The sequence below is a fragment of the Clinocottus analis genome, unplaced genomic scaffold, assembly GCF_023055335.1.
Source record: "Clinocottus analis isolate CAN_PGR_092001 unplaced genomic scaffold, fCliAna1.0.p SCAF_3, whole genome shotgun sequence".
NCBI classification, from domain to species: Eukaryota; Metazoa; Chordata; class Actinopteri; order Perciformes; family Cottidae; genus Clinocottus; species Clinocottus analis.
The window spans coordinates 11722675-11743926 of record NW_027176042.1 but is presented as its reverse complement, the minus strand read 5'-3'; the positions used below and the strand labels follow the sequence as shown (position 1 = coordinate 11743926).

General features: G+C 44.3%; 2 protein-coding genes across 5 annotated transcripts in view; one reads left to right on the top strand and one right to left on the bottom strand.

Moving 5' to 3' along the window:
- The window catches only part of LOC137796171 (low-density lipoprotein receptor-related protein 1-like), an 85828-nt gene that overhangs the window by 11020 nt on the left and 53556 nt on the right, over positions 1-21252 (bottom strand). For all 4 annotated transcript variants that reach the window (XM_068593912.1, XM_068593914.1, XM_068593913.1 and 1 more), the window contains exons 24-62: positions 20871-21068; positions 19114-19318; positions 18837-19001; positions 18492-18736; positions 18134-18265; positions 17020-17247; positions 16677-16851; positions 14679-14773; positions 14427-14576; positions 14113-14253; positions 13766-13891; positions 13524-13655; positions 13253-13387; positions 12856-12985; positions 12585-12711; positions 12325-12476; positions 12103-12227; positions 11575-11949; positions 7295-7484; positions 6985-7189; positions 6653-6845; positions 5553-5678; positions 4785-4913; positions 4567-4686; positions 4344-4457; positions 4087-4236; positions 3721-3843; positions 3501-3617; positions 3034-3162; positions 2778-2900; positions 2537-2677; positions 1941-2128; positions 1673-1856; positions 1506-1591; positions 1284-1403; positions 896-1083; positions 517-722; positions 242-430; positions 10-158 (exon numbers count right to left, since the gene is read on the bottom strand). In XM_068593912.1, the coding sequence (XP_068450013.1) occupies positions 10-158; positions 242-430; positions 517-722; positions 896-1083; positions 1284-1403; positions 1506-1591; positions 1673-1856; positions 1941-2128; positions 2537-2677; positions 2778-2900; positions 3034-3162; positions 3501-3617; positions 3721-3843; positions 4087-4236; positions 4344-4457; positions 4567-4686; positions 4785-4913; positions 5553-5678; positions 6653-6845; positions 6985-7189; positions 7295-7484; positions 11575-11949; positions 12103-12227; positions 12325-12476; positions 12585-12711; positions 12856-12985; positions 13253-13387; positions 13524-13655; positions 13766-13891; positions 14113-14253; positions 14427-14576; positions 14679-14773; positions 16677-16851; positions 17020-17247; positions 18134-18265; positions 18492-18736; positions 18837-19001; positions 19114-19318; positions 20871-21068 (6206 nt within the window). The remainder of the gene's footprint in view (positions 1-9; positions 159-241; positions 431-516; positions 723-895; positions 1084-1283; positions 1404-1505; positions 1592-1672; positions 1857-1940; positions 2129-2536; positions 2678-2777; positions 2901-3033; positions 3163-3500; positions 3618-3720; positions 3844-4086; positions 4237-4343; positions 4458-4566; positions 4687-4784; positions 4914-5552; positions 5679-6652; positions 6846-6984; positions 7190-7294; positions 7485-11574; positions 11950-12102; positions 12228-12324; positions 12477-12584; positions 12712-12855; positions 12986-13252; positions 13388-13523; positions 13656-13765; positions 13892-14112; positions 14254-14426; positions 14577-14678; positions 14774-16676; positions 16852-17019; positions 17248-18133; positions 18266-18491; positions 18737-18836; positions 19002-19113; positions 19319-20870; positions 21069-21252) is intronic.
- LOC137796173 (somatostatin receptor type 5-like) lies at positions 9687-10715 on the top strand. Its single transcript, XM_068593921.1, has one exon. It carries the CDS (start codon positions 9687-9689, stop codon positions 10713-10715), a length of 1029 nt encoding a protein of 342 aa, XP_068450022.1.

Genomic DNA, 21252 nt, shown 5'->3' with positions numbered 1-21252 from the left:
CAAGCTCACCTGACTAGCAGTGCAGTTGGACAAGCACTGTTTACCATCGGCTGCAAGGTAAAAGTTAGTGGGGCAGGCACACTTGTAGCCCCCTCCAGGTGAGAGCAGACACAGGTTACTGCAGCCTCCATTGTTGGTCTGGCACGGGTGGCCGACCACTGGAGAACAAGGAAATGGTCAGACAGGACACAGACAAAGATTTACATTTAGATGTAGCACTTATGAATGACTTGGTTTTTACCTTCAGGCTGGCGATACGGGTGGTAAATGTGGACATCCATCGGTCTGTGCAAGGTGCTGATCAGCACGGTCTTGTTGATTCCCAGTGTCTTGTGAGCTCTGTTGATAGACTTTGTCTCCCAGTCTGTCCAGTAGATGTACTCCTCAAACAAAGTCATAGCAAAGATGTGGGGGATATCCTGAACAAGAACTACAGGGGCACAGGCACAAAGACAAGTAAGTTAGTGTCAACAACTGGAAAGGTGCACACTCCTAATATGTTCATGTGTGTGTTACCTGTGTGTCTGTTGGTTCCATCCAGGCTGGCAAATGCAATGTAGTCCTCTCGAGCATCGGCCCAGTAGATGCGGTCATTGATAAAGTCCAGCGTCAAGCCATTGGGCCAGGTGATCTTATCCTCCACAATGGCACTCCTGTTGGAGCCGTCCATCCCAATCCTTCCTATGTGGGGGGTGTCACCCCAGTCTGACCAGTATAAGTACCTGTCAGGGATGTACTGCTTTAGTTAGGTTCAGTTAAAAGTCTAGTATACATTTATTGTATGTAATTGACAACTGAGTAGGCAGTTTAACTCAACAGTGCATTAATTTATGGTGTTGGCTCTGCCCAAACAGAATAAAACAAGTTTTTTTTTTACCTAGATCATCAGTCTTACCCGTTGCGTACGTCCACAGCCACGGCACGTGGCTCCCTCAGGCCGCTGTTGACCAGAACAGTCCGGTATGCTCCGTTCAGCTTTGACACCTCGATAGTGTCCCGTCCCTTATCACACCAGTACAGGTTTCCTCCTACCCAGTCGACTGCCAGCCCGTCAGGGTTGTTGAGTGATGTGCGGTGAAGGACCTAACAAACGAGCGAGCGGTACATACTTGAAGGAACACTCTGAATCTGTGCCTCATAATGAGCGATTCAATTATTTTTGCTTGTTTGTTTTTTTACTTCACATGCATGCATAAGAATGACGCTTAATTATTTGTTTTAATTACATGTTTTATGTTAAGACTCAAGAGATATTTTCAGCACACTTTTCTCTCCACACTGACCTGAACATCGCTGCCGTTTATGTGCATGCGTCGGATCATACTGCCCTGGGTAGTCACATCTGTCCAATAAATCATCTGCTGCCGATAGTCGAAGTCCAGAGCCACCGCGTTGTTTAATCCCTGTCAAATAACAGTCGCTGCATCAGTCTGAGCCAGCTCTAAATCCCTGTTTGAAGGATTTCTCAGCACTTCAAAAGGTCAAACTTTATCTGTAAGTCTCACCTGTTTGATCAGTGTGTAGTTGGAGGCATCCAAGTTGAGCTTTCTCAGATAGTAGCGGTTGGCAAAGATCAGGAAGGGTTCTTCATCTGCAGGGAGGGAGACATCATATGTGAGTGGATTTTTCTTCAACACTTCCTGGATGTTGTTAATCTCGTCATGTTTCTTACCAGAAGTGGATTTACATATGGTGGGGTTTTCAGGGCTCGGCTCGAAACCCTCCACACACAGACAGTGGAAGCTGCCGTGTGTGTTGATGCAGTGCTGCGTGCAGGGATAGGTGGTCGTGCACTCGTCTATGTCCACACACGTCTTCCCATCATCTTTCAGACGGAAACCAGGGTGGCATCTACACTGTGAGGGGGCAAAGTACAGAGCAGGTAAAGCAACTGCGCATCCTATTACTGGAAAGCTAAAGTCAGAATTGTGTTCACGTACCTTGAAGCCTATTTTAAGGTCTTCACAGAGCTGTGAGCAGCCGCTCAATTTGCTGTTCAGGCACTCGTTAATAAAACAGTTCAGCTCATCGGAGCCGTCGCCACAGTCATCCGTATGGTCACAGAGCAATGTCTCATTGACACAGTTTCCGTTATTGCAGGCGTACGAAGTGTCGTTGCATTTCTTCTCTGTAGAGGGAAAGAAAGAAAGGAAGGTAGGTGTCAGGTAAGCATCCACCGATCCAGATCCAGATAAACATAGAATTGCGTTGAATACATCAACCCTATTGTCACCGATACCTTAACCAGCTATGTGAGTCACTATCAACCCAATATCGACGTATCGCTACAACCATTTTTTTTTATATCACAGCTGTGCTGTCCAGTTGCGAATTAGATAAGCGCTGAACTTCATATGATCTTCTACTTGATGTGCCTTTTCCATGTTTGCTCTCTGTACTCTTGATCTGTTGAAGGTGCTATAATGTTGTTGGTCTACATTTACCAAACACTGGCCTGAATTAATGTACTGATTCAATTACAAATAAAATGAAAAGTAAGCAAAAAGTGCTCTTGTGGTGGCTGTGTGGAGCTAACCTGGGCCATTGCAGTGTGGGTTCTTGGGGGCTTCGTCCGAGTGGTCATGGCAGTCGAAGTCTCCATCACACTCCCATGAACTCTGGATGAGGCAGCGTCCGTTGGCACAGCGGAACTCGTTGGGTCCACATGTTGGATATTCTGAAGAAGGAAACAGCGCGAGGGTTTGGGACAGTTGAGAGACTCAGTCGAGGAAAAAGAGAGTTTTTTTTTTAAAATCGCCCCATCAGGTTTCACTCACCACACTCCTGGGACTCGTCTGAGCCATCACTGCAGTCGTTGTCATGGTCACACACAAAGTGTTTGGGGATACACTGGCGGTTCTGGCACATGAACTCATTGCTGCTGCACGTGTTGTTGAACACTGAGAAGAGAAATATGTGGTGAGTGAATGATGGAAATATAACCCTATAAGTGCAGAAAATGTTGACGTCTTTCTTTTTCTGGTTTATTAAAATGTTCTTATTTTGACACAACCCACCCCAGCCTGCACTCACCACAGCCGGCTTTGACGCTTTCGTCAGCCCCATCAGGACAGTCTTTATCTCCGTCACACTTCCATCGCTGGGGGATACACATATGGGATCCAGGACACTGGAACGCCTCGGGACTGCAGGTTTTGGTCTCTGAGTTGGAAAGAGGTTGTTAGAGATGTTTCTGAAGCCTTTGTGAATCAGTTTTTTAAAGGTTTCAGCAGCAGAATTATTGCTCAAACGATTCAAAAAAATAAATAATTTGCATACAAGCCAATATTTTAGTCCATACTGCACTTGAGTTTTGTGCAGTGGACAGCTGAATTTAAGCTCTAGTTTAAAGAGTATCACAATATCCACAAACCAGAGAATCCCCCAAGTTTAATAATGTATCTTCACTTTCCACAGATGCTGTCAAAATATTGTTGGTGCGAGAAAAGTTAACTTAAACTTGTATTTGTATTCATTGAAGGTATTCGTCCGACACTCACTGCACTTGCTGTCCTCATCGCTGCTGTCACCACAGTCGTCGGCTCCGTCACAAACCCAGCGGTTGGGAATGCAGCGGTGGTTCCCACACTCAAACTGGGAGGCTGAGCAGAATTTATCTAGGGGTCCAGAAAGAATGTGTATTGTGCAAAATGCAAGTGCCAAGACAAAGTAAAAGTTGATTGCTCTTCAGCTGGTTTGTGCTTGAGTGTCTTGACTTACCACAGTGAGCCTCGTCTGCACCATTCTCACAGTCGTTCTCCTTATCACACGTCCAGCTCATAGGGATGCAGCGTCCACTTGGACAGGCAAAGAAGGGCGTTGGACACTTTGTTTTTCCGCTCCCTGGCAAAGCGACAGAAAAGTGGCAAGTCAATGGAGAACACACACAAGAAGAGATCTAGAAAATGTAATTTTCACAGCAATAATTTTCAAGGAGAATTTCATCCCAAACCACAATTTAATGGATGAAAGCATTCATTGTTTTTGTTCCATTTTGAATTATCCAATTTGGACTTCTTGCTCGAATCTTTTTCCCCTGAATAGTCTACGGACATTTAACTGTGAGAAAATGTGAGCATAAAATACCTGGGCAATTCCTTTCATCTGAGAAGTCTCCACAGTCATTAGCTCCATCACACAGCCATGAAGGAGCATAGCAGAGTGTAGTGAACTCGCATTTCTGAAATGTCACTCCTTTCACTCCCAGATGGAAGTAACTAGAACAGTCCGTGGCACCTTAAAAGAAGAGAGCAACACTGGTTTATACCATTGCCTGTGAGAAAGTGCTGCCATTTCTCCATCCAGTAACATCCAAGCATTGTGAATGGATCATTTTAACGTACTGCAGTTCATCTCGTCACTGGCATCCTCACAGTCCACTTTCTGGTTACACTTGCTGGAGTTGGAGATGCAGCCTCCGTCTCTGCACTGGAACTGATCGACCGTGCACAGTGTAGCTGACAAGCATAACAAAAAACAAGCGACAACGTTTTGGTGGAATTTAATTTGTAAATGTCATATGACGACAGGCGAGAGAAACGTGTTGAATCCGAAGACTTGACTCACTGTTACAGAAGACTTCATCAGAGTTGTCACCGCAGTCGTCCTGCCCGTTGCACCAGGAGCTATGCCCCACACAGCGGCTGTTCACGCACCGTCTATAACCCTTCTTGCACACACGGTTGGCTGAGGACCAGAAAGGAAATGATACAGACTCAAACGACAAATGTCAACAGCAGGAACATGGTTGAAACAGTTTTTAGTGAGACAAATGTTCAACTGACCACAGTAGGACTGTTTTTCATCAGACTTGTCCTTGCAGTGGGCCATGCCATCACAGGTCAGGGTGTAGTTAACACAATCTCCATTTCCACACTCAAACTCATCAATGTTGTTACAGGTCGTGTTGAGTGCTATGAGACAAAGACAGAAAAATGCACTGAGGAAAAGTTGTCTACCCCGAGGCATGCAATTCAATTTCATTCAATTCAACTCAATTTGAATAGCCAAAAATCACAAATGACAATTTTGCCTTAAATCGACCTACAATTGAATCCGGAAAAAGTTTTTAAAAAAAAATCACAGGGAGAAAAACTTAATAAACCTTCGGGAGAGCGACAGAGAAGGATGCCTCTCCCCGGATGGACAAACGTACGATAGACGTCATGTGTACAGAATGAACAACACACAGAGTTACAGCACATTCAATGCATATGACCGAAATGATTTACATAATGAGAGTAGTTGACAGGATAAAAAAGGCAGCAACAGTGGATGTAATAGAATAATAATGATAATAGAAGCAACAATAGTATTGTCAGTACTATAAATAATAATGATAATATTAAGAATGATAATAGCAGTACGTCTTAAGTGCTCATTCAAATCCATTCATAGCCTAATCTCCATCTATTACCAACAATATGTTATTAGAATAATGTGCATAGGGTAACTTTTATACAACCCCTTTATTTGGTGTCACATAGAGCTTTGGCATCTACATTTTATTGAGTCAAATGTTTCTGTTATTGTGATTCCCTGTCTTGTTTTACCTATGCAGGTGTTGTCTTCCAGAAGTTTCCTGTCGCCACGGCAACTGCAGTTGACCCTTCCCTCAGAGGTCAGCAAACACAAATCCTGACATCCTCCATTGTTGACACGACACATAGAGAATTCACCTATGGGGACATGAGGAAAGTTAGGGAAAGCTAAACACATACACCTGAGCTTATTAACACACACACATGCATGCACGCACGCACACACACAAACACACACGCACACAGTCACACACACACACACACACACACGAGTGAGTCGGCTAAGGATTTCCACTTCCACCCTTGCGACACACAATCAAACACACACCCATGTGCGTCCACATCAGCAGACAGATACGGCTGCATGAGTGTGGCAATGTCTCTGCCTCCACTGAATGCATATTTCAATATTTCAATGTGACTCAATTTAAATTGGATTTGCAGCTATTACCACAAGCTCTCTGCTTGTATGGTCGCTGTGGGTATTGGAGCGCGAGAGAGTTTACTGAATGAGGCAACTCAGCTTGAGGGAGAGGATGGTTGACGACATGGGAGAGACAACAAAACGCAGGGCTGCTTTGATTTAAAAGGATACAGACAAGGGCAGATTTCAACCAAGATGAATTTGAGAAGGCGGTGGAGAAGTATAGATTAAAGTGAAATACATTAATTCATCAGGTACTTGCGTGTTTGTGTCTGTGGTGATACAGAGCTGATGGGGTTGTGAATGTCAGGGGGGCCCATTTTATAAAATGCTATCAACTCATCTCCTCCATGGTCAGATAACTATTCACTAGGTTGTTTCTGCCACCTCCTTAACTGATTGTCTTCGCAATGCGTTTCAAACCCCCTATTATTTTACATCATTTTGATGAAGATAACCTGCCAGATATTTTACTTTGCTAGTTGTTTCGAGAAAATATCACTGGGTGACTTCATCCATAGCACCCATTGCTAAGCACTATGTACTTCATAAACTCGGTCACACTGTAGTCATACAATTAGATATATAAAAGACAAACAGACAAACACTCACTCTCTCTCTCACACACACACACACACGCACACACACACACACACAAAGCTGGACCCCTCACTGTTTAAAAACTCACAGCTGTTGGTGTCGTTAGCCACAGCGACGATACCCATTGGCTGCTGAGGTATGTCAGCACGTAGCACCTTCATGTCTCCTCCTGTGTATTTGTCAGCCCGAAGCACGGCCCTCCTCACCCAGTCCGTCCAGAAGATGTAGTCACCGTACACGGAAAGGCCAAACGGATGAACCGGCTCATTCTTCAACACCACCTGCAGGGGGAAGCACAACCACAGTCACGACCTCGTACATTCAGAAAATTCCAGCCTTGCAACAGATAAAGAAACTGTCATTCAGAGTGTTACCATTGTGCACCGCAATTATTTGCATGTGAGCGTGTATGTTACTCACGTAGCGGCGAGTGCCGTCATACTCGCAGCGCTCGATCTTGTCTAGTGTGGCGTCAGAGAAATACAGTTTTTCAGCGCGGTGGTCTATGGCCAGGCCGTTAGGGGTTCGGATATCATTGCCTATGATCACAAGGACGTTGGAACCAGCCAGTGTGGCACGCATAATACTGGGAGACTGCTCATTCCAGTTGGTCCAGAACATGAGGCTGCATGCAGAGAGAAGAAAAAACAACAACAATGAGCATGTGAATTTTGCAATAGTTTTGAATGTGAAGAGGCGTGGTGCGAATTAGAAATTAGTTAGTTTTAACCTTTGACACTCATCAAGGACAAAGGCTCTGGGGTGGTCGTCTCCCGACATGCTGACCACGGTGTGCCTGTCAACGGCACCCCAGCGGCTCTGATCCACAGTGTGGCGGGTGATGGTTGAGGTAGTGTAGCTGGTCCAGTACAGCATATCCCAGCCCCTGTGGTACGCCAAGCCCTCCACCGAACCAACATCTGACAAAACAAATATAAGAATAGAGAGAAGAGCGGGAGATAAATACATAGAAATGTGGAAAAGGAACAAGAAAGGGAGAGAGGGAGAAGAAAAAAGAGGGTATGGAAAAGAATCACGTCAATCCCAGTTCTGTGTTAAAAGGCCAAATGTGGACTGTCTGGCTGCAGCTCAGTGTTGGCAGACTGCTGTGGGGCAGCACATAGTCAGGGCCACGGCCATGACAGCGTGGTATTAATGACCAAGAACACAGTGTGATTCAAGGCTTTTATCCAGCAAATAGCTTACTAAAAAGGTCACAATAACAGTTGCAGCCTTGCGTATTACTTTCCATTGCACTACCTCATCAACAGATGAGAAGTAAAAAGTCATTTTTTTCTGCTCTACAGCCTTGAAATTAGAAAGAGGTTATGAGCTCTCAGCCCGCAGAGGCCAGAGGACAGGCAAGAGTCAGCCAAGATGGAGGAACACAACGTTCTGCAGTGGCAGATAGAGAACAGCTGCTCTGCTGACACACACACACACACACACACACACACACACACACACACACACACACGCACACACAGTACACTTTTGTACATTATGGAGGAGTAAATTTAAAAATACATCAGATTGCTCCAATGCCAAATAATTGGTAATTGTTGCCTTCTTGTTGCTGTTACTGAACAGTGAGGGTGTAATGATTGCAGTAGCCTTTTCCAGGGCGGCTGGGTATGATCTCACTCCGTCAGCTCGGGCCGGATGATCAGTGAGATTCACCACCAGGTGGGACACTTAACACTACACCTCAACATATCCAGTGAAACGCCGCGAACATGAATCAACATTTGTCTCGCTCATGCGAGGAGCCTGTGAATGAACCAAAACAACTGGAGAACTGAGCGAAGGCATGCAACGCAAAAACAACTCGCCACTGCTTCTCGTGCCCATAAATCAAATCCTAAAAATCGATAAGGCGCAACTTGAAATCCATTCATCTCTATTTCCTCATTCTCTGGTGCTGTTAATGAATTATAAAGCTCTTATATGCCGCTCCCTCCATTCAATTATTGCTTTTCAGTTGTGTTCAACTTCACACTGCATTGTTGACCGGGGCCTATTTGGGTTCCTGTACATGTTCTCTAGCTGCGTACAATTATTCTGCTGAGCTGGATTTACAGCTCTTGAGCTCAGCTGGATATACTGACACTGATAGTGCTTTATTGCGGTTATCTGCAGTAGGTGTGATAGCCGTTCAGTGTTTGCAATCAGACCAGGAGTCAATAATTACCCAGATTTCTGACAACAAACACAATTTTACTCTGTCTCTGTCTGTATGTATCATATCTTGGTGTGTTTTGTAGAGGCGTGTCCAGGGACAAAACTCCAGAATGTACAAAAACAATTGACCTCAGGAAAAACAATGTTTGGCCCCTTTAGTCCCTCCCACAGAGAGCTGGCCAGCCCTTCTCTCGCCTACTCTATGATAATCAGTCCAGAGTTCACCTGCCGTTTACTCTGGTTCATCCTCTCTTACTGTCGAGCTATTCACCTCCTTTCATTTCCTCCTCTGACAGAATTGTGTGTCTCAGGAGAGCTGTTCGTTGGAGGCAATCGTGAAGCTGATTGTGGATTGCTGAGCACGGGTCTGATTGAGATGTCATGTGGAGTGGCCGCCTGCTCGGAAGTGACAGGAAATCACACAACCTACGGCATTTAGCTCTCAACACTTGGACGCTTTAACAAGAGATGGATGGAAAACCCAGCAACTAAGAAATCAGGAGTGTCTTGACTTCATTGGAGGAGTCTTACCCAGCCAATCACAGGTGGACCTGACTGTCAGGACTGGAGTGGTTTGATTCACATGCAGCACTTTGGAAACACCCTGAATTCTACTATGAAAATGTCATTTTGCCGGATATGTTTTAAAGGGAATGTCAGTTCACAAAGTAGACGTGAATGTATGTCATCTATGTGTGCATTTCTTCCTGTAAATCACATCCACCGTTTTTATTGGTAGATTTTACCATCAACCTTCAAAGGGAAGTTATTGGAACTTAGTTTGATGTTATTTTTAAAGCAAACTGCTGTTGACCCACAGTATGAGTAATCCTTCCCACTGGCATTATCTGTAGTTTTATGACCGGCATGAGAATATTTGACCCAACCAAATACCAACAGTGGCAGTATGACTGGAAGACTTCTCCGTAACTGAAGGCAGGATGCTGCTGTTGAACTCTACGGGATCAGAGGGTCTGCTGGGGAACAGCAGCGACCCTGGGCTGGGCAATGTGGAGCAGGTCCTCGTCCCCATTTTAGATGTACTGATTCTGGTGCTGGGAGTTGGCGGGCACACCATGGTGATGATGATCCTGTGTAGAAGGCAGAGAAGTGGGAGGAGACATATTGGACAGTCCCCTCAAAGATCCATGACAGGCGCAGGGACCGACATCCTCCTGCTGGCTCTGAGCGCTGCGGACTTGCTTTTGCTCTCCATGCTTCCCTTCCACACCGTTGCCATAGCCCTGCAGCGATGGCCGTTCGGAGACTTCATGTGTCGTCTGGTGAGCTTCTTGGGGTCGGCCTGCTCTTCAGCCAGCGCCTTCACACTGGCCATGCTGGCTGCGTCTCGATATCTGACTGTGGTGCGGCCTGCCAGAGCGTTCAGCCTTCTCTCCTCTCGCTGTGTGTCTATAGCTGCTGTGCTCCTCTGGGTGCCGGCTTGCTGCCTGGCTACTCCACAGTTGGTGTTTCGCTTTGTGGGAACCCCACTCCGAACCCCAAGCCTCGCTTGTTTTACTTTCCTGTTCCACAGAGACCAGCTGATCTATGGATTGTTTCACTTCCTTGTGGCTTTCTTGCTTCCACTGGTCACAATTGCGGTGGCTTATGGAGGCATCTACATGTTCCTGTGGGGGAGGCAGCAAACCAGCAGCGCTTCCCAAGTAGAGCGCTACCAGAGCAAAGTGACCAAGACGTCGGCCATGTTGGTGCTGGCTTTTACCCTGTGCTGGCTGCCATCCTATGGACTGACACTGGCCTTATTGGCGGATGAAAGCTCTGGGGCCACTGGTGCATCTCCGCGCTATGGCCCCTTCAATGTATTTGCACGCCTCATGGCGACCTCCTCTACGGTGATGAACCCCATCCTATATGTACTGATGTCCCAAAAGTTCAGACAAGACCTACTGAGGCTGTTCAAGAGGCGGGGGCAAGGAGCCAGCGAAGCTATTGCTATGGCAGCTGCCTGACAGTATCACCATCAACAACTAGCTTGACGTAGCCAAACATCTGACACAGAAACACTAGACACATTTTGATAGTAACAGAATAAAACAATTATAAACCTACTGAGGCTGTTCAAGAGGCGGAGCAAGGAGCCAGCGAAGCTATTGCTATGGCAGCTGCCTGACAGTATCACCTTCAACAACTAGCTTGACGTAGCCAAACATCTGACACAGAAACACTAGACAAATCCTGATAATAACAGAATAAAACAATTATAAACTGACCAGCTTTGCTGAAAGACTCACCTGAAAAAAATGGACATAATCTTTACGCTCATGAGAAAAGTCGACTTAACAAGGCAACATTCAACATCTTTCCCTCCTGACAAAAATTCACTGGTTGCCTAAATATTGTACAATAAGATCAAACCAGTAGTCCCGGGACTTGCTTCTCCACAGGGGCAGTGGGACAAATAATCCTGAATCATGTATTCCTTGTAAAACAGTTTCAAGTAAAGGCACATTGGTAAATATTAACAGTGCACCTGTGTTTTGTTGAGCTGAGATAAGGTCATCTGTGAATCTGTAGGCGTGTTTATAATAATATACACTCTGTTCTCAAATATTTCAATTTGTTTCTAGTTTCTTGGCTACAACTTCAGACTAAAATCTTTCTGGCTGTGTTTCGAAAACAGCGGTTTTGAGATCAGATGTTTACAACTAAGGTACTTTGTTTTTTTTATTAAAAAAGTAAACAGAAATACCTCTTGACTAATGACATGCCCAATATCCCCTTTGGGAGGGGAAATGAACTGTAGATAAACAGGGACATAAGCTGGTTGACTGATAAAAGACAAGTGACTCAACATGAGGATATACTCACTTTCTACCACGGTCTTGCGGTCGGATCCGTCATCACTGATCTGCTGGATGTTGCCGAAGTGGATGTCGCTGAAGAAGATACGATTAGCTCCCCTTCCTCCACCTCCTCTGTAATCAAAAGTGAGTGCGATGACATTCTTCATATGCTCGGGGTCCTCGAATGGTTTGATGGGAGCGTTCAGGTTGTTTTCATCCGACAGGTGGACACTCTTTAGTATGGTGCGCTCTGAGTAAAGCAGGTAGCCATCGTAGTCACGGCAGCTGCAGCCGTCTTCAGCCAGCATGCCATGAGCGCAGGCACATGTCCGCTGTCCATTGCCACGGAAAAGACAAAGCTGCTGGCACCCACCATTTTTATCTTTGCACACATTTGTTCCTGTACACAGACACGAAATCCATGAAATAATCATCAACAACATGAAATTGCACATCAAATGCTTTGTAACATTTATGAAGCATTTAATTATGATGATGATGCAAAAATACAAAAGACATTTTGTATTTTTAAAACTAACTGCTTAGTGCTTACCTTGCTGCCTGGCTCTGTTGAAAACCTTGATGTCTTTGAGCTGTACACCAATACCAGTCCTCAGAGACACAGAGTCGGTGGCGTTGTCCTTGCTGCCTCTCTTTATGGAGCCATTAGCATGTGTCCTGGTTCAAACGGTAAACAGAAATAAAGCAGAAATTAAGCTAGATGTAATAATATTTACACTCACAAAAAGTGAAAAATGAGGGGAGGATGTCTGACCTGTCACTCCAGTAGATGTAGCTCTCAAACACAGACACAGAGAACATGTCCATGTTGTTGTTGGCCAGCACCACCTCCCTGTTCTCTCCAGTCTCCAGGTTGATGCGCTCAATTTTGTCTGTCCTGGCGTCGCACCAGTACAGCAGACTCTCCTACATGCATACAGACAGGCATAGTTGAGATAATGTAACGATGGGGTGTTCACTGTATGCACTGTAATATAGCGATAAAAATACAAGAATGGTCCCGTTGTACTGCACCTCATAGTCAATGGAGATCCCATTGGGCCAGCTGATACTGCCATTGACCAGGACGGCTCTGTGGGTGCCATCCAAACGAGACCGTTCAATACGGGGGTACTGGCCCCACTCTGTCCAGAACAGGTAGCTACACACACACACACACACACACACACACACACACACACACAAAGAACAGAGACAACTTCCTCAGTAATCAATAATGAGAGAGATTACAGAAGCAGAAGCTACAGACAGCTACAGTAGTAATTGGAGTGTTGTAGCCTCTCACCCTTTCGCAGGGTGGACAGTGATGGCTCGAGGCTTATCCAGGCCCTGGGAGATCACCACATAGCGGAAAGAGCCGTTCAGTCTGGCCACCTCGATCACATCAAAGCCTTGGTCCGTCCAGTATATGTTTCCTGTAGAGCACGAAGGAGAACTTGTCATGCGCCGGCCCTGTAACACCTCCTTCTGGACACTTAAAGTGACTTTCAAGGACCTCGGAAATAAAATTTTTTTTCAAGTCTGTGTTTGTTCTTTGCGCATCTCTTTCCTATTTTCTGATCCAATAGCTTTTCCTCTGAATACCGTATGGTAACAGACAAACAAGGATGATAGATATACTGACAGAACTGATCAGTTTGTATGATTGATGCTGCTTTGTCCATGTCTGAGGTGCCTCTCACCTGCTATCCAGTCCACAGCGATGCCCTCCACCCTACCAATGCCGTTAGTGACCACGTCCTCTCTCCAGGTCTGGTCTCTCTTGGCCCTGCTAATGGTGCTCAGGCCCATGTCCACCCAGTAGATAGTGTCATTGTCTGTGAAAACAAGTGAAACGAGTTTGACTCAACAGAACTTTTCCTTTACCATAATTTAGTACATACTAAATGCAGTGTTAAATGAATCTGTTATTTCACGTGTATGTCATGTTTATTGTTGTAAAAACAATCTTACCAGCATGGAAATCTATGCCCACAGCCAGGGATGTGCCTGACACTGGTACCAGGGCATCAGACTTGTCTGATGGGTCCAAAGGAATACCGCGTATGCCTTCATGCACAGAGTACAGCAGGAAAGAGCCAACACCTACAAAAAAAAAACACTCAATGTTTTGAGTAACATTGCACATGTAATTTTCATTAATTCTTGAATCCAAATTTGGCTGAATTAAGAAAACGTGTATGAATGTGTCCTACCCTCACAAGACTGTTGCCCTGTGCGCAGGCTGTATCCTGCAGTGCACATGCAGGCTCTGGTGGTTGGGGAGGTGGGGAGACACAGCTGGGAACAGTCTCCATTGTTATTACTGCAGAGATTGCTGCCTGGGAACACAAAAGCACAAGAACAAATACACAAAACATTTCAAAGAGGGGTTACAGAGACATAAACAGATGTGTTTTGGCATAGATAAACAGGCTTCATGCGGCAAGAAAAACAGACCTTCAATGAGAAAAGGACATATTTTCCTCCCCTCATTTTAAAAAATGTATTTGCTCAGTAATTTAACTAAAAACATGTTGTTGTGTGGCAGCCAGCTCTGCACCTTTCTGCACTGTTTCATTGTAGATTTTCATGTGCATCATGGGGGACGTGCTGTTCCTCAAGATTTTCCAGTTGCCACCATCGTTCTTGTCACAGGTTCCTATCTGGTCTGTTCCTTGGTCTGCCCACCACAACTTTTCTCCTAAAGTATACAACAGAGGACAGGATGCTTAACTCTCTCCATCCGAACTCGACCTAACACTGATAGAACCTTGAGAGCAACATTTAAAGGCACACATACATCAAATATAAAAGTTATCATTATATTGCAGGGGAGAGCTCTCTGGCTTGAATGAACACTTTCCAGAAACGTACCCATGATGGCCAAAGCCGTAGCCTTGGTCAGCTTGCCCTTTACCCCGTCAAGCACTTCCAGGCCAGAACCATCCAGTTTACAGCGGTTGATGGTGCTGTTTCCTGAGCTGATCCAGTACAACTGCTCAGTGTCAAAGTCAATGGAGAGACCTAAAAAAAACAAAGAGAGAACTGATGTGTAATGACATGCCCTGCCACTAGAGTGTGCTGTCTCTTATGCATTCGCACAAAGAGGTACAGGAGGATACTCACCGACAGGGCCTTTCTGGGCTGTGAAGAGGACACTTTGGTTGCTGCCGTCTGTGTTTGCGATGCTAATGTTGTCCCCATCTGTCCAATAGAGTTTCCTAAAGGGTCAGGCAGAAAGAGAACTACTAATCATTCATAAATCTTAACTAAAATACATTTGCTGGCTGAACGTCCTGTCTTAATGAACACCTCACATTTCTTCTCCCATTTAAATCTTAAATAAATCTCATAATTACAGCACACATTCCAATCATTTCTTAATCTCAGATATACCATAACTACTTAATCATTGTGGCAGGACTGGATTTAATTGAAACTGATCGCAAACAGCTGTCAAGTTACATTCTTGCATTACTCTTACAGTTTGCAAGTTGTATCTTGTGATGTTTATCTTAACTGTTGTAATAGTTTTTATAATTATTATTATTTTGAGAGCCTTTAGTTTCCTTGTGGTCATGGTTTGTATGCTGGTTTTGTGGTTCTGTGTTAAATGTTAGGAAATGTTTTCTCTCATAAAAAAGTGAAACAGATCTAAATAAGACTGCATGGTTTTATAAATAGGTACTATAAAACTTAGCAGTTTTTTATAATAGGAATAGTGACAACAAAATCCCTAAAAATTGAGCATAAGGTCTGTAACCCATACCATATGTGACTTTAACAGGAATGTTTAAAACAAAACAAAAAAATCCAATACGTTGTTTAAGTTCAACAGAGGCTGAAGAAGTTGGATGAAGCAGATATATAGCTATGGAGAAACACTTCAACACTTCAGCTTCAAAATGACTTCTGGCTCATCATTTAACTTGATTGCTTCTCAAACTGATCAAAGTCCTCATGCATGCGCAGTATACAAGACAATGTGATTGTGTGTCACTGTAATTAGACTGTGTGCAATCTATGTTTAAAGTGTATCTATCCTCTCCCATCACCCACTTCCTGTTAAATCCCACCACAACCACCACACCCTTCATTTGTTTGTGAACATTCCTTTAAATAAAGTTCTGCAGCATTTAAACGCCCTCATTCTTATGTTTTGTACACACACACACACACACACACACACAAACATGCAAGTTTGAGTTTGTCTCTCCCTGACTCTCTTTGCCCCCACCCACTCCTGGACGTATTCTGGGCAGTGTGTGTGCCAGAAAGAGAAGACAGCCCCAGCATATGGATCCAGCATCTGCTTCTTATTTTCCCCCTTGCCAACAATGCTCAAATCTGAAACATTCCTCTGCTTAAGTAGGCTAAGTCTTTGAAAGCAGGAAGGAGTACACAAAAAAACACATGAGGCAGAGACATTTCTTAAGAAAATATCCTTTCTTCATCCACCTCAAATACTCAAAAGCACACATATTCCTGCAGGACAGAGCTAAATATATAAATACAGATGGTCTGTGTCTGCTCTGCAGACAGAGGCCAGGTTCTGTTTGGGGAGCTAAGGGGATGAGGTTTCAAGGGGAAAGCAGGGACATTTGCTAAACAAGGCAGGAGGGTACAGGATGTATGATAAACACTGGATTGGAAATAGCGACAGATAGCCACAGAGACACTGGCAGTAAATAATTCATAGTCTATCTGACGCAGACGCCATCTTCAAAAATAGAAATGGAGCAAGATGTAGAAAGAGAGCGACGGAGGAGAAAGATGACACGAGGGGAGGAAAATTGGAACCACATCCTGAGCGAAGAAACAGTCAGAGGTCAGCGACCATCTATACCAAACTACTCTGCCTGTCATCGCTGACTGCAAACAGAAGGGAGCCCGACAGCCAGACATCGCTTGAGTGTGTATAATTGTATGTGCACACTTCTGTGTGTATGTGTTGTAGGTTAAAGTTGAAATCAGGAGGGTGTCTGAGAGCAATTTCTGCAAGCATAATTTTGACTAACTTTGACAGCTTAAGTGTGTGTGTTCGTGTGTTCGTGTGTGTGTGTGTGTGTGTGTGTGTGTGTATGTATGTGTGTGTGTGTGTGTGTGTGTGTGTGGGTGACCAACCCTAGTATTGGATGCAGCACTAGACAGTGTGGTTTGTCGAGGCCCTGGATGACAGCATTTTTAAAGGAGCCGTCCAGTCTGGCAACATTAATCTGTTTCTTATTGGCGTCATAACTGGTCCAGAACAGGTTCCTGGAAATCCAGTCCACTGCCAAGCCGTGAGCATTGGGCAGATCTGAAGATAAAAAAAATACAACATATAAATATAGCCATTAATCAGAAGACACTACCCTCCACAGTCTTTGTGTGCAACATGCACTGCTTTGGCAAAAAAAAGCTGTCAATACTGAAACCAATATGCCTTTAGTCTGGTGTGTATTTCATTGTGTTGCCTCCTTCGTACCAGCAGAGATCACAGTCTCAACTCCAGTGCCATTGATAAAAGCTCTCTTGATGGTCTGGGTGCGGACGTCTGACCAGTAGATACGGTGCTCCAGAGCATCATAGTCCACCACAGTCACGTTGTCGATGTCAGGCACGGTGAAGGAGATGATGTAGTTGTAATAAGGGTTGTCGATGTCCACCCCTCTGATCTCAATCTGGCGAGCATACAGCAGGAACTGACGAGACTCTGCAGGGTGGGGAACATGTTGACAAGAATCCTTCAGTAACTCCCTAAACCTTCAGCCTTCAATGGGGGTAATCAACAGTTAAATGCAGCTTCAAGTCAAAAGTCAAATGCATGAGTGCTCCCAAATTCTAGGTTTGTGGGGATCCGTTGTTGCAGCATGGATGGTTGAATCTGCACATTATTCCTGCCACTTGAACAAACAGTTAATCCAATTACATCTTTGACTCTAATGATTGTGTCTGGCTGGCTAACTCAATAGCACAGCCATGACAGCGAGAGTAAATTCAATCAGTTCAGAGACGCTACAATTGCATTGGTCTCAACAGTCCTATCATCATTTAACTGTGTGCAGCTTAAATGATAGACAGGACGAGAGGGAAGGAGACAGAGAGAGAGAGGGGGAGTGTAATGACAGAGTCAGGGCTGCATCGGCCAGGCCAAACTAGGTGGTGGATGTGGAGGGTTGTGGCTGATGCCTGCATCAGACAGAATGGGGCTCTCCATTCCATTACCTCTGAAGATAATAGAAAGTGCTCCCCTGAATACTAAACTCACACACTGAATAAACAGGCCCGCTCTCACTTTTCACGGACAGACACTTCAATGCGCTCCAAAGCTGTCAAAGCAATAGCACCTCAAAGTGAAAAAAGATTGTCAAATCCTCTCTCTCTCTCTCTCTCTCAAACAGACACATACACACACATACACGTACACACATACATACACAATAAATAAACAATCCTGTAAGGACGGGGACTACACTGTGGCATTCAGCATTCAACTGAATGCCACAGTGTAGAGAGGGAAATTGTCTGCTAACTCAAAAAGGAATCAAAGAGAATGTTTACTACAGTAACTGCATTTACGTGCGTGTGCTCACACTTACCATAACAAGTGCGTTTGTCAGGGCTCAGCTTCATTAGGTGCGGACAGGCACAGGAGAATGTCTGATTGTAGTTGATGAGACAGAGATGAGAGCAGGGTTCCTTGCCATTTTTAGCTGCACATGGGTTAGGAGCTAGGGAGAAGGGAAGAATAATTCAGAATATATACTTAAAACATCTCATAATTCATCATATAAACTCTTGAGTTGTCACTCACATGAATATACTAGTGTACTATACTAGGAATAACTATTTGCTTCTGGAGCTATATTGGCTAGCATTTCTGAGCCCTAATTTCTAAACAACACTTTTAATATACGCCAGTATGTGTATGGTCACGGGCAACATTGCGTTTCTCACCCTGCGGCTGTCTGGATGGATGGTAGACCTGCAGGTCAAAAGGTTGTGTGTTGGTTCTTTGGACCACAGTGACGTTGCCTCCTGTCCACTTGTTTGCCTTTGCCAGCGTGTTGGTCCTCCAGTCCGTCCAGTAAACCTCTCCGCCATACATGGTGACGGCAAAGGGATGTGACAGATACTCATGTCCCCTCAGAACCTCGATCAGCCCGGAGCCGTCGTACTTGGCTGAATAAATGGCATCAGACCTGCATTTTGCACAACCTTTCAGTTAATTTCTGGGTCGACGGAAGGACACATAATGTGCATCAAATGAAGGTGTTTGTGTGAGTGTGCCCTTTTTATGACCTGGCATCGATCCAGAGGATGCGGCGCTCTAGATAATCCACAGTGAGTCCGTTTGGCCAGCCTCCGTTGCCAGTTTCCTTATGGATGGTCTTCCTGCCTTGTCCACTCATGGATGCAGCTTCAATCCTGGGCAAGCTGGCATCCCAGTCTGTCCAGAACAGGATCCTGCAACATCATTGCACAACATGCAGTTGATAAAAGATTATGGCGCAAGAAGATCATGGTCAGTGTGTAAATGTGTTTTGTTTGATGTGAGCAGGAGGTACAGTCAGCATACCCATCCCGGGGATCCAGGGCAATAGCTCGAGGGTGCTCCACCTCCCCAGCCAGCAGCGTGGTCCTCATGGTGCCGTCCAGCTTGGCCACTTCTATCTGATCCAGATTGCTTTCCACCCAGTAAATGTTTCCTGCTATCCAGTCCACTGCCAGGCCCTCAGGTGTAGCCAGCCCATACTGGATTACCACATCGAAGCTGGTTAAAGCTAAGGACAGATTTAAAGGATAAATGATAAACATGTTTGGTTTTGTGGATCTAATTTTGATGCTTTATCACTTATTTAGGTATTTTATTGTTCAACAAGAAATAAATCCTCCGTCCTTTGTGGATCTTTTAAACTTTCTTACTTGATTTGAAGATGCCAACGTATCCTTTGCCTTTTCAAATGAGGACTACGATGGAAATTCAAACTGTATTGAGTGTTTATCCTTGACAAGTTTAACTGAATGTACACTTTTCATTGTTTGTAAAATCTATTGCACATTGTGGAAAATAACACGTTTCCAGGATGTTGTTGCATCATCCATATTTGTTAAAAACTGCATAAAAACTCTGATCTAATTATATTTTAGCTTGCTACTCAGTAAAATAAAGATTCCTTCGGGGTGCTTAAGTTTCTTAATGAATTCATACAGTATTTAAATATGTATGGATAAAAGCTTCGAAGGCTGGGATTTGCTCATGGCAACATTTCAGATTGCAATGTAACCTGAAGCAGTAATCCACTTTGCTCCAAGTATTTACAAATGATGTAAATGTAATCAAGCTATTAGGATTCAACGCTAACATTGCATCACAATCTGTCTATTCTAATTGTTAGCTATGTTTGGGTGAAATCACATGTTTGTACAATGAATTAAAATATAAATAAGTACAGTAATGTCTCAGCAGACGTTGTGTGATACTACAATTTCAGAGAGCGAAAACAACTAAATATGTGGTGACTTGCTGGGCTAAAGAGACACATTTTCCAGCCTCTTTCTATCCCTTTCATTTTCCACTGGGTCCCTAATCAGAGGGACAGGGCTAATTATTTGAGATGAGTCATTATCCTGTCTGAAGCAATGAAAACACACATTAACTGTATGTAGGCCATTAGCTTTGCAAAGGAAACATGGCACATAACATGCAACACGACTTAAGTGCAGGCCTGTACACATGATTTGTTCATTTGTTTCTGCTGTGGTGGTTAGAGGCCATTGTTTGTCAGCCCACTGGTCATGATTGACTGGTCTGGCCTTTATGAAACCACATTGGATTTTTTGCTCACAAGAAGCCACTGTACGGCGCCGACAGGGCAGTTTTACATGCAGAAAACCTTCATAGTTTACCAGATATGTTTGCCTGTTGGGCAGTGTTACAAACAGTTAAGTCACAACAAAGTATCTATCACTGAAATGTACAAATGATTCACCTCAACAGAACTAGAATATATGTTCCCAGTGTGCAATAACATATTTAGAGATTCAAATGTTATGACTCATAATTCTCTCTAATCCAGTAAAACCAAGTCCAAGTGGCTTGCTTATGACATTTTGTCTGATTTAAGACATGCAATACTCCAAATTATCTGATGGTGTAGTCTTAATTAAATGTGCGCTGCTGTAATCTCTATCCGCTGATGAAGAACACTTGATGTGGCTAAAAGCTCGGGAAGAAATCTAGATGCTGGACATTCATTTTCTAAACCTAAATCATCTGTAATTACCTTATATTTAATCCAAAATGGTACAAAAAAGTGTTTTTTTTATGCTCACCGCCATTCTCAGACAGCTTCCCACGATAGATCTTGTCCTCCACCACATCAGTCCAATAAAGGGCGTTCTGGCTGAGATGGAAGTCCAGGGCAATGGTGTTTCTCAGACCCGGTACCAACACACTGAACTCTCCTTTATTCAGATCAATGCGGCGGATCTCGTGGCGGTTTGAGAAGATGATAAAGGGCTTGAAAGGATCTGTGGAAGTGAACAAGATAAATCAGCGAAGAACAAAGCAGATTGTAAAGGGTTAAAACCCTTGTTACTTAAAATACTCTGCTTTACAGCGTGGAAAACATCGCAGCCATGTTACACTGCAGTGAATGACTTGTCCAATGACAGAGCTGCTGTGTTGAGAGTGGCTCTAATCCTGGGTAATTAA